The 12,178-nt window shown below is 46.5% G+C and overlaps 4 protein-coding genes across 4 annotated transcripts; all 4 read right to left on the bottom strand. All coding sequences in view use genetic code 12, as the record gives it.

Moving 5' to 3' along the window:
* Positions 1-45: 45 nt before the first annotated feature.
* On the bottom strand, positions 46-936 carry CJI96_0005053 (uncharacterized protein; the record flags this gene model as incomplete). Its single annotated transcript, XM_029034075.2, has 1 exon — positions 46-936. One exon carries the CDS (start codon positions 934-936, stop codon positions 46-48), a length of 891 nt encoding a protein of 296 aa, XP_028891638.2.
* A 445-nt stretch (positions 937-1,381) lies between these two features.
* Positions 1,382-2,632, bottom strand: CJI96_0005052 (uncharacterized protein; the record flags this gene model as incomplete). The annotated part of the gene is made up of 1 exon (XM_029034074.2): positions 1,382-2,632. The coding sequence occupies one exon, from the start codon at positions 2,630-2,632 to the stop codon at positions 1,382-1,384; it is 1,251 nt and encodes a 416-aa protein (XP_028891637.2).
* A 2,169-nt stretch (positions 2,633-4,801) lies between these two features.
* On the bottom strand, positions 4,802-5,782 carry CDC28 (cyclin-dependent serine/threonine-protein kinase CDC28; the record flags this gene model as incomplete). Its single annotated transcript, XM_029034072.2, has 2 exons — positions 4,802-5,688; positions 5,737-5,782. 2 exons carry the CDS (start codon positions 5,780-5,782, stop codon positions 4,802-4,804), a joined length of 933 nt encoding a protein of 310 aa, XP_028891635.1.
* A 2,523-nt stretch (positions 5,783-8,305) lies between these two features.
* On the bottom strand, positions 8,306-10,225 carry CJI96_0005050 (serine/threonine protein kinase; the record flags this gene model as incomplete). The annotated part of the gene is made up of 1 exon (XM_029034071.2): positions 8,306-10,225. One exon carries the CDS (start codon positions 10,223-10,225, stop codon positions 8,306-8,308), a length of 1,920 nt encoding a protein of 639 aa, XP_028891634.2.
* Positions 10,226-12,178: the final 1,953 nt, after the last annotated feature.

The following is a 12,178-nucleotide window of genomic DNA, read 5'->3' as shown; positions in this document are numbered from 1 at the left end:
CGAGGTCTACCCTCGTTTCATCTTGTTTCATCCACAACGTAGTCATCACATAAATGCAAACTCGTCAAGCTTTTCGGATGTCATCTCCACGTTCAAGGCGTCCCTCTTTGCATATACATCAAGAAGATCCATGTGAGCTTTGAGTTTGTGCCTCTGCAATTGAAGTTGTCCAAGAGTCTTGTTAACATTTGCAAGCTCTAAATGGCGGGACTCGAGCCGTTTTGCCACCTTTTCATCACTGATTTGTAGTATAGAGATCCATGGGTCGGTACAAGTAGAAGACGAAGACGCCACCGGTCCCAGAGAAGTACTACTAGGCGTTGCAACATGGTCACCGGTCTCCAGTGTGTGTCTCGGAGTGTGTCTTGGAGACGAGGTCTCATATTTGGGGGTCCCTCCCGATAAACTTCTCACAGGATCTTTGGAAAACTCTCCTCTGCTTCCTCTGTGGTCGCCTCTAGCGTCACTTCTGTATTCTCGGCTATCCCTTGGTTCCCTCGGCAGGTTTCTATCTCTAGACTCCTTTCCCCAACTAGGCTCTCTATCTCTGTGCTCTCTGTAGTCTGAATAGTCGTTTTTTCTGTTGTCTCTGAAATCTCTGTACTCCCTGTCTCTGTAATCGACATCTCTGTCTCTCGAGTCACGATCCCTAGGATCTATTTCCCTGTAGTCACGCTCTCTATCTCTGGAGTCTCTGTCTCTAGGATCTCTGTCTCTGAATTCACGTTCTCTATCTCTAGGGTCTCTTTCTCTGTAGTCTCTGTCGTACTCTCTTCTGAAGTCTCTGCCTCGACTCGATAGTGGTTTGCCTCGACCTCGATAGTATGACCCTCGGTAGTGGTCTCTGCCACCACGATAACCGCCTCGGCTATGTCCGCGAGAGCTATCATAGCGCCTATCCGGGTAATAGCTGTCGTTGTTATAGTAACCGCTCATGGTGCTGGAGTAGGAGTTCACCGGAGATGAAGTTGATAGTAAAGGTGAAGGGTCATACGCAGGACATTTGTAGTCCCACCAAATTACAGCTATGTTCGGACGTTTGAAGTTATGATGTTAAGAAAAGTTTATTTTTCAAAGTTAGCGGATTACAGAATTGATGTTTAACTCCAGCAATAAACGACGGGCTCCTAGTGGTGTCTGTATCGGCCTAGCAGGTACTCCTCAGTGGCTGCGAAAATGCTCCCAAGATATGGATTACTAGGAAATCTAGCAATATGAACCGAAATTGAACGAAACCAAAGGTCAATCTTACCCTCCAAAAAAACCCATCGGTCCATTACTCTAACTCTTGTAGAATCTACACTTGCCTCATATCTTTGGCCGTCTGACTACTGAAGTTCATGAAGGCATCCAGTTCATACGTAATGGATTCCACTACCTATCAGATTCCAAGAGTGTTCCTCACCGTGGCAAACTTGTACGTCTTGTACTGCTCTATGTAGATGGGCTTGTTTACCACAACCTCGCCGCCCACCTCAGAGATGATGTCTTCATTACCACATACAAGAAGCATGGCGCTAGGACGGTCTACGGGAAACTCGTCGCCCGAAAGCTTGCCGTCGACAAGGAGACTCAGCAAGTAATTGCCCACGTGTCTGCCCATCGAGATGGCCCATCCGGCTGTTTTGATGTTTGGCGTCTCTGTCATGTCTCCCACACAGAAGATATTCTCAATCACCTCACTGGTCTCAGGGTGTGCAAGTTGAAGATACCCGTTGATGTAGACGTTGTTCTTGGGCGAGACAAAGTGGCTAAGCTCTTCACCAAGAAGGTCAGTATTATTCTTAAAAGACGTACACCAGTAGGTGAAGTCTGCCTCGATGATGTCGCCATTTGTGAGCTCCAAGTTCTTATTTTCCAACTCCCGCTTCACACGCAATCCTGTCATCACCTTGACATTGGCCCGCTCAAGACTCTCCCTCACTTTCTGCTTGAACTCGTCAGAGAGCTTTTCTGGTGGGAAAGTGGCGTGTGGGTGGATGAGCATCACCTCCTTATCTGGGTGCTTCGTCTTAATGTCGCCGGCGATCTCAATGCCCACAGCTCCAGCGCCCACCACAGCGATGCGGTTGCTCTGTTTCACTGTGGAGTTGAACTTCGTCACCTCCTCCAAAAAGCTTTCCGTATTAATTGCGTCTGGCGACGTGGGCCATGTTCTGTTTCTTCCTGCTGCCAAAACACAGTAGTCGAACGTGATTTTCTCTGTTCCCCCGGCACCACCGTTCAACGAGTACTCTGCTTCTTGCTTGCCCAATTTCGTCACTTTTCCTTGCACATACGTGACTTCCACGTGTTCATTGACGCCAGGCTGGATCTTGGGCCCGGCAGTCTGCAAAACATACTTGTCGTCAGACACCAAGTGGTCGAAATGGAGAGTTCTGAACTCGTCTAAGGGAACATACTGTGTTTTCGCAAACTCCGGGTCCACGATGGCACGAGGCACACCGAGGATATTGAATAAGCCAGCTTTTGGCTCCACAAGCGTCACATTGACTCTTTTTGAGAGAGTCTTTTCCTTCAACAGGTTCCTCAAGTGAACAAGGGCACTGAGTCCACCGTAGCAGCCACCCACAAGAAGCACGTTAGTTGCAAGCGACGTTGCCAGTTTGGTAACAGCCGAAATTTTTGTCATTGTGAATATTCTGAGGTAAATGAAAAAGACTATATGCTTTGAAAAATCTGGGGATCACGCCTCTATTTGTACGTCTCGCTTTGGGTGCAAATCAGCCATAATGCTGCACGCCTTGCATGTAAGGGTTCCTACAATTAAAGAAAAATTAGGTGAGGAATGAGAAGGAAAAGACGTTGCGGAGCATGGTAAGAAAAAAGTATAAATATCCTGTTGGGTCAACTTAGCTGTGGTACTTTTTTGTGAAATTTTTTGCCAGAAGTTAGTGTTTTGCTAGGACCTGATGGAATAGATAAAGCTCTCACTGAGGCTGAGAAAAGCGCGGGCTTGAAGGCGGGAAAACGGGGATGAAGCGGAGTGAAGAGGTTAAATGAGGAATTTTCACGGAGCCGATCTCGGGACGCTTGGCTCCTATGGTTTGAATATCGTTGTCGGCCCGAGCGGTTTAAGAAAGAATACTTTTAGCCATTATGTGGAGGAGCTGCGATGTAAAGGTTACGTGTATCTCAAGGTGTGAAAAGTTTGCACGGAGAAAGTTACGTTTTGGGAAAAGAATCTCCGAGAGAGCCAAACCAAGCCTGGCTTGTCGGAAGCTTGAGAAAAGTTGGAGTTTGTAACAATGAAGAGTCATCAACTTCAGGTTGTCTCAAATTTCAGATTTGTGTTGCGGCTTGAATCGCAACAATCAATGGCCCACATAACGATCTTGCCTCGCAAAATTCATTGGGGGCTCTAGTATAGGAGAATTGAAAATTTGTGGTCCAGCTCAACTCTTTAATAAACATTAATAGACGAATCATGATACGCTTTTTTTTAACATTACGTTTCATCTATGGAAGTCGGCGTTGCCAACCTTTGAGGACAGCTCTTAACATAGTGCTTTCTGTATTTCTGTACTTGGACAATGACTCCACAATTGAAGCATAAAGAACCCCAGCTCAAATCAGATGGTCACCTTTCTTAAGATATGATATGACTACATTGAAAATACCCTGAGCACTACTCTCATCAAAAAAGTTTCTCAATCATTCTTCTACAGTTGTTATGGGGCCTCTTTAAATAGGAATAAAACCGAAGAAGACTCTTATAACGGCAAGACTATGAGAAGTTTTGAATGTTGGATGCTTTATCAAGACACACATCAGTTTGGAAGTATCAGGCTCACTACGAACCCCAAACTGCCCTCTAAGCATTTACATAGTACTAAAGCTGACCAATTGACCTAAAGTGGACCAGCTGACGAAGTTGACTTCTTGCTAAACGAACTTGCTTGAGATTTTTGGTAAGCACTGCGTTTTACTGAGAGTACGTGCTTCGTCATACTAACGATGTGTGAGTGCGGATTTTCAGACCCTTACCAGATATAATTAGGCAAGAAAGAGAAGGAGACTCGCATGAATGTTCGACTAAAAGAGATCATCTATTTGCTTTCTTCTACGTGGTGGCTTCGACTCAGAGAAACGGCTGCGAACGCTCCGACCTGCACTGCGCTGCACCTAGGGTAATTACTTTTCCTAATCCGGACGAGGCACAAACACTCTACTTGCCTCTGCTTCACCTATAACCTCCTCTCGAACTCCTTGTTTGTTATTTCCCTATGAATTCAGAACCCTTCTGTAAATGTGCCATTGTCGAAGAAACGTCCCTGTTTGAGTGCCGTTCGCTCGACTCCCGAACTTCGCAAGTGTCGTCTATTTTTGATACCTTCGATACAGAAAGACTAGACTTAAACAAGTTTCTAGATGACATGATTATGGTTCATGAATTTATCGATTCTTCTTTTCATGATACGGAGAAGAGATTCCAGCAGTTGCATTCTCAGCATTCTCAGCATAAACAATTACTAAAATCATCCATAGATAGAAGTGACTTGATCCTGGCCAGACTACGAGTTATGAGGGCAGAGTTAGAGCCACATCTTTTGCTACTACGGCCCGTTGCGACGACAATTTCTGAGATTCAAGCACTTCACACAAAGAGAGACCCAGTGTACTCATCGGAGTACATTGAAAATTACATTAAAGGGAAAGAGCCATCTACTGTGTGCTCCAGCCCTCATTTCTTGGTTGTTGCAATTATCGCAATGCTAGTATACCTGGTCTATATCCGTGACCTGAAATGAGTGTCATGAAATCAAAAAGCGAGTGTGTGGATACACAGGGTGATGGAGGCTCAACCCATGTTCACAGAGCGGGGGTAACTATCGTAGGCTTCATCATTGTCTTCTTGGAAGTAAGGGTGCACCAAGGCCCTTTTGGCGCTGATTCGGTTGCTGGGATCGTAGTTCAACATTTGCTCGAGCAAATTTACACCGTCCCTGTCCAAAGAAGGAATGTGTGAGGCCAAGTCGCTTCGCTCCCACTTGGGCCATGTGAGCTTGAAGTCAGGCAAGTATGTCACGTCGGGCCACACTTCTTCGTTTGGCGTACCCAAGATTCTGAAAATACGGAAGATTTCGTCGATCTCCGAATCTCCGGGAAAAAGCGGTTTGCGGTTGCACATCTCAGCGAAAATGCACCCAACAGACCACATGTCCACACCGGTGGAATACTGTTTCCCTCCTAAAAGAATTTCTGGCGCCCTATACCAAAGAGTAACCACCTCGTGAGTGTAAGCACGCAAGGGCACGCCAAAGGCTCTGGCCAAGCCGAAATCAGCTAGCTTCAAATTACCCTCTTTATCAATGAGCAAGTTCTGAGGCTTCAAGTCTCGGTGCAAAACACGATGGGAGTGACAGTGCTTGATGCCCTTGATCAACTGGTGCATAAATCTCTTGACCATCGAGGGTTCTAGCCCCGCTCCCTGAGGAATCAGCTCCATATACTTCTTCAAGTCCAAGTCCAAAAACTCAAATACCAAGTAGAGCTTGTGGGAGTCTGAATGGATGATATCATACAACCTGACTATGTTATCGTCCCTCATTTCTTTCAAAAGAGAAATCTCCCTAATAGCTGTCGAAGGAACGCCCTCATCTTCAGACTCCAACCGAATCTTCTTGAGTGCAACTACTCGGTTGTTGTGTCTTGTGTCTAAAGCCTTATATACGACACCATAGGTTCCTGGCATTAGTCAGTGGACAACAATATAAGATCTCATCGTATACGTACCCTCGCCAACCTTCTCCTGACGCTGGAAATCAGAAAGCTCCACCATGTTGAAGAAGAGAGTATCGCGTCTATTCGCGTTTTGATTACTCTTCTTGTGGTATGTTCTGGATGCAGGGACCTTGCCAAGGGTTCAGTTCAGAGTCGAATGTACACCACAGGGCAATGGAAAAAAAGGAATTAAAGAATTTTGATTGGTGTTGGCATACATGTTGAAGATTTCCAACTTTGTCGATGTGGAAATTTGAGGGAGAGGAAGGCTCCTAGCTAACTCACCCCCTCTGGCCTTTTCGCAGCCATTAGTCGAAGTATATGAAGTTCAGCTGGAGGGTGTTGATTGAGAAAAAGCAAAAAATGGATGAATAGGCGTTTCTGGTCAGATCAACGATTTCTGAAAAGTGTAAAATAAGAAGAATTTCGCGTTTTTGTAGCCGAAATGCCTTAGGTAACAGGTATATCGAAATAAGTGAGCTTTTGAATTTCAACTTCTGCTTAGCTACTTAGAAAGAGGATTTCACACTTGTGCTATTTGTGCTGGCTCAAAAGCACTTCTGGTACCCTTGTCGTAAGAGCGCAAGATGGCTGCAACCACATCATTTAAACTAAGTAATGATCCGTGCTCATCAGTATCATTGAGAAAAGCATCTTCCATCGAATTCGATAATTTGCATGTGCATCACTTTTAGCACAGTGGCTGCGAAATCCTCTCTGTTTCCTGAATTTTGGGCACCACAGTCGTAGTCAGCAAAACCATAGAATCTAGGTGTTTCTTTTTTTTTATAACTGTTCATATCAAGAACTTACTTACGAAATAGACCACTACTTGAAGCGAGATCAAAAATCACTTATCAACGGGAACTGTAAGTTTAAAATGATCTGTACTCTTTTGCAGCACTTACGTGCTCTAGTGAGGATTGGAGACTTGATGAGTCTAAGAAATACTCTGAAAAGTTGTATACCTTGACTCTTTATCAAAGCAGATTGCCATACCGTTGCATGTTCTTTTAGCTATGTCTCTCATTGAGGAATACCATTCCCATTCTAAGGCTAGGATCAAGCATCTTCATAGAGATAGACACGGTGAGACTAATCTTTATTTGCCTTTCGAACTTCTACGTCAAGAGCATGTACCTAGGTGGTTTACATGATGAAGTACATCGACGTCCCAAAGGAGGCAGAACAATACTTGGTCCTGTAACAAGTCTACGACAGAAGAGATTAACGCCAATGATGACCATGTTTCCCGAGAGTTCGTCCCGTGTTTTGAAAATGTAAGGCAATGTTCTGTAAGAAGCTTGAAAGGTTTACGGACTGCTGTGTTAGAATGTATCAAGGTTTACAAGTATAACTTCGTTCCTATGCTCCTTGGGTGGAAAGTAGAGGAGGAGAATTAATGGGCACGTACAAACAAAAATGTCAAGGTATGGATGGTTCAAGCGTTTGTTGAGTTCCATCAGATTGATACATCGCTTCGCTCCCTTATGTTAGTCAATGCTGGCAAAGAGGCTTTCGAAAAGTATCGAGACTGAATTTTTGAAGGAAGCGTATCTCAAAATGTTCCGATTTGTTGCCCCGCTTCTATAAGAAGTATCAATTCATTGGAAAGGGAAGCCACTGTTTAAACGTTGCCTTTATGTCTGGGCCTTGGAATTATGGTAGGCGAAACACCGGTAAGTTCAGGTGTTACACTTGTGAAGGTTTTGGACACAAGGCACTGACTTGCCCATGTAATAGAGTCAAGAAATTTTCCTCAAATGAACAAAACAAGTATTCCCGTGGCCATCGAGGCAAGAAGAGAAAGGCTGCGGGATATTAGCGGAAACAACCATTTCCTCGCTAGAGTTCAAGTCTAGAATAATATCAGTCAGTGGGAGCTTCACTCGAGTAGAAGCGTTCGTCAGATAAAGCTCAGTGGAAAGCGGAGTAGAAGGGATATCTTGGATTTTTTTTGCCCAGAAGATTTTAATGGAGTTGGATGACTAGATCTAGGACTTTTTCCAAACGTGAAATAGAGAAGAGCAAAACAATTCGCCAATATTTAATTAAGACACATTTTTCTCTCTACAAAACCTTGTGTTCTGAAGCTTACTATAAGAAGCACCAATTGAGATAGGCTATGATGGTCTTTCGGTAAGAGGACTTGTACATTCAACAGATATATGACAGGCGCCTGTAGCGGTGGAAATTTCATTTAACACAAGTCGAAAGAGTCGAAAGGAAAACAAGCTTCAGCTGTACCTTGGTACTCACCGAGTAAAGTAGTGGGATTATTAGGAATAGTATAAGTTGAACTCACATCATGTAAGTTAGGTGTGAATGTGGTTCTCCGTACAAGCGGGTCTCTGCTGCATTTGCTGAACTTTCACCATCGTCGAAGGAAACCGAATCGAGGAAGATTCGAGCCGATTCTCATCAAAAACTGCTCATTTCTCTTGATGTATCCATTTCGCAAACAGTCAAATGATCACTTGTCTACAACTGCTTAGGTACCGGGCCCCCCTGGCCAATTCATTAATGCTGGTCCTAGATGCTAATCATATATACTATAGAATATTCCTTGACGTTGAACTCGTTACTCCAGTTTCCCATTGAGCACCGATGCAGAGAGCTGGCCATCGCCGGCTGCGCACACCTTGATCTCTCGTCCCCATTCACTATTAAGAATCTGTTTACCGTTGATACGACGGTTGGGAATGGGGTCAAGAATTGAGTAAATCACGTTACGGCACCGGGCCCGCTTCAACGCTTCGATCGGTTCGTACCCTGTAGCATCTTTACGCTTTGTAAGGTATTCCTGGAAAAACTCGTCTCTTTTTGGATCGGCTAGTTTCCAAAGCTGACGCCCTGTTCTCATTGCCATGTAAATCACACCACACGCCCAAATGTCAACGCAGCGAGGATCAAACTGTTCTTGGGTGAATTCTTCTGGGGCAATGTACGGACTGGATCCACACACGCCTTCGCTAAGCTGTATCTCATCCTCCCAGGCCATCTTGAAGCACTCGCCGTTACCGAAATCGGTGATTTTCAACACACCTTGTTGTGTCAAGAGCAAGTTTTCAGGTTTTAGATCTCTGTGGGCTACTCCCATGTCATGCATGTAGTTGACGCCTCGGATGAGCTGCTTGAAGAAACAGTCTGCTTCAGCGTATTCGAGTTTTCCCGCAGCTATAATAAGGGTGTAGAGATCGCCTCCGGAGCAGAACTCCATGACCTCACAGTAGTCTCCCTTGGCGTCCTTGAGCAAGTCTAGAGTGTCAATGATGTTGATATGCTTTAGCGAAGACAGAATGCAAAACTCCGACGTCAACCGACGAGAGTATTTCTTTTCCGATTCGTTGGGACGTCTCTTGAACTCCTTCACCGCATATAGCACTTCCTCATTTGTTGGAGACTCAACTTTCTTGTGAGCCACTCTAACAACACCAAACGACCCTTTGCCAATCACTTCCTGGCAGCGTCCGTATTTTTCCACAAACGAACGGCAATCTTGCTGACTCATGGGATCTAGAAGCTCATCATGCACCTGGTAAGGAGAAGTGTTGTTCTTTACTTGGCTCACCAACCCAGCGAAAAGCGTGGGTGGTTTGTCTGGATCATTGTGTTTTTCCATGTCCTTATGGACGGGAGATAGGATGTTGGGCACCGCCAGTTTTGCCTCGTCTCGAAGCTTCTTGGCGCCCAAAAGGTCTTTGAGCATATTACTAAGCTTTTCCTGGCGCTTGGTGGCACGCAAGTTGTGCTCGTGGGAGCCGTCCTCAAACATCTTAAACCTCAGCTTGGAAGGAGTAGCTCCCTGAGAAGGCAAGTGGGTCAGCGACACCGAAGGAGACAAGTTGCCCAGCGATCGCAGCACGCTCTGGGGAGTTTTCCGTTTGGCACTCAGCGACCTCAGCACCGACGTCAGCTTCGAGGCGGTTGCGCCTGTGCCAACAGACAAGTTAGCCGAGGCCAGAGCCCCAGCACCGCCTGCCACCCCCTTTCTCTGGTGAGAGCTGGCTGACAGAGGACGCGATGGAGGAGGCAGTTTTTGTGGCAAGCTCTCCTGCAACACCAGCAGTAGTGGTTGAGGGTGTACTAGGTTGTCGTAGCCGGAGTTCTTGTTGCCAGTACTTGTGTTATTATGGGTGGCCTCACTGGCCACTTTGGGCGACCCAGAATGGGAAGTGGCCCGTTTATCGGCTGGCAAGGGAAACAAAACATCGTTGCCATCCTCTGGGCTCATGGGAGACAGAGGTTTCGAAGAAGCGTTTGGTTTGGTGGCCACCGGCGAGTGGAGCGGCAGAAGCAGCCAGTCTCTAGCGGGAGAGCCGAAGTTGCTTGGATCTTTAGAGTCTTTGGCAAAGTCTTTGGAGGGGTCCTTGGCAGGGTCTCTGACGTCTTTGGCGTCCTTGTCTTTTTCTTTCTCGTGGAGGGACGGGAGGTGCAACGACAGGCTCAGCATGCCAAAGAGCCTTCCCAACTTTGACATTTTCGATTTCGACTCGCCCATGGTGACAATATTTTGGAACTTTGGATGAGGACAGGCCTCAAGTGGCAGGCGCTGGTATAAAGAGGTGAAGCAGGTGAGTGAGGGAAGAAAAAGCTAAACAAAACGTAGTAATACGCAGCCCTACGCACCACTGATAAACACACAATAAGTGAGGCAGAGAGAGGCAGAGGCCGAGGTGAGGCAAAGCTAAATGAAAAGTAGGAGAAGAAAGGAGGAAAAAAGATGCCAGAGTGTAGAAGAAGGAAAGAAGAAAAATCACCCAAAAATTCTACTATTGAAGCGGACGTTTACAGTAAAGACGTAGTTAACTCAATCAAGTTTAAGAAGTTCACGTTGAGGCTCTCTGAGGGTGCCTCCCTACGTGGGACTCCCTGACTTTCCTTCCTCATTCTCATTGTCACTGTGGGTAGGAAAACGTGTGCACCTCGGGGGCAAGTGACGGGAGGCAGGCACAAGGGGGCACAGCGGCGGGAGACCCGAACCAGAAAGGCATGAATCTGCTTTTTTCGTTTTTTCGTGTGACGCATTTGAGTGATTTGTTTGAAAGATTGAAATGTCTTGTGAGGCGAGACAGAAATGGCTGCGAAATGCTGCCAGGGAAGCGATCAAGTGAGAGAAAATGAGAGATGAGGTGAAAGGCGAAATGAGCGCAAGGCGAAATGAGCGCAAGGCGAAATGAGTGAAAGGCGAGCTGGAGGTGAAAGTGGAAGAAATGCTAGAATAAAGGACGGTATTATGTCACATTCATCTTCGAGTTGTTCCCAAGGTGGGCGTTATTTTTGGACTTGGTGGGGAGTGGCCTTTGCCTCGAGCATGGAGGAGAAGGGAGACCCCCCAGGTGGTCGCGCTGGTGTGTAGACATTCCCATGGCGCTAAAGCTTAAGTCGCTTAGTCAGGCAAGTCACTCGGTCAGCGTTACTCAGGCAGTGACTTTGGGTGGCAACGAAATTGTCACAGGCACTACGCTGACGTAGTTATTCTTTCGCCTTCTGCGTGCAAGCTTAACGTTTCTGTTTCTCCTTGGCCCAGGTCATGGCCACTGCCTCGGAGGGGTGGCTGCGAAATGCGTGCAAGAACTACCAGCAGTGACATCTCTCACGACACTGGTATAACGTATGAGTAATGTTGCCTTGGCCAGTGATCTGCCTTTGGACATTGGCCACTGGGCATTGGCTGGCGGCTCTGGTTACCCTTTTGAGCTGGCGATGGTCGGCGCAAATTCCGTTCCGTCGGCCTCAGGCGAGCGCAATGTTAGGCTGGCCAGCAAGTCATCTGAACTAGTGACAAAGGCAGAACCACAAAGTCAGTGAAGGTCAAGGTCATTGAACATTCTAGATCACTCTGGAGGGCCCGTTCCTCGTGACACTCTGTTCAGTACTAATGAGTTGAGGGGAGTTACCCACTTGGCTGCGAAAAGCTGTCTGAGTGCTTTCTTCACGCAAACCACACATAAACGAGCCTCCCTCTGAGTCAAGCCTGCCTGGCCACTTGACTTTCTTGTATGGGCGCTGAGCCGAGAATCTCGCCTCATGCTTTTTGCTAGCCTCCTTGGCAAAATGTGCCTCTAGCCTTCTCGTAGCTGCTTGGCGCCTGAGACGCCAGAGTGACAAAATCAGGATTTTGCCGTTGATTTCTTGGTGCTGCTTGCGTTGGTGCCACGGTCACAGTAAAGGTCGTTGAGGGCTTTTGGGCATCATATATATGGCCATTTTAGGTACTGGGGTTGCTATGTGCCTTGGTGATGATTTCGCAGCCATTACATCTACTCTACTTCAGCCTTTGGTCGTATCAATGCAGAGCCGTGTTATCCGCAGGGTTTTGTTTGGTTTGGGGCTGCTTCGAGTGCCAAAGCCCGATTCCCACTGATGCACGCTAGAAATTACGATTTTGTGTGACTTTGGCCAATGGGGTCTGTTGTGAGGCTCGTGGCTATGCTACTGTCGCAAGGCGCTG

This window comes from Candidozyma auris, chromosome 6 (genome assembly GCF_003013715.1).
Source record: "Candidozyma auris chromosome 6, complete sequence".
Classification (NCBI taxonomy): Eukaryota; Fungi; Ascomycota; class Pichiomycetes; order Serinales; family Metschnikowiaceae; genus Candidozyma; species Candidozyma auris.
This window is presented reverse-complemented; position numbering and strand designations above follow the sequence as displayed.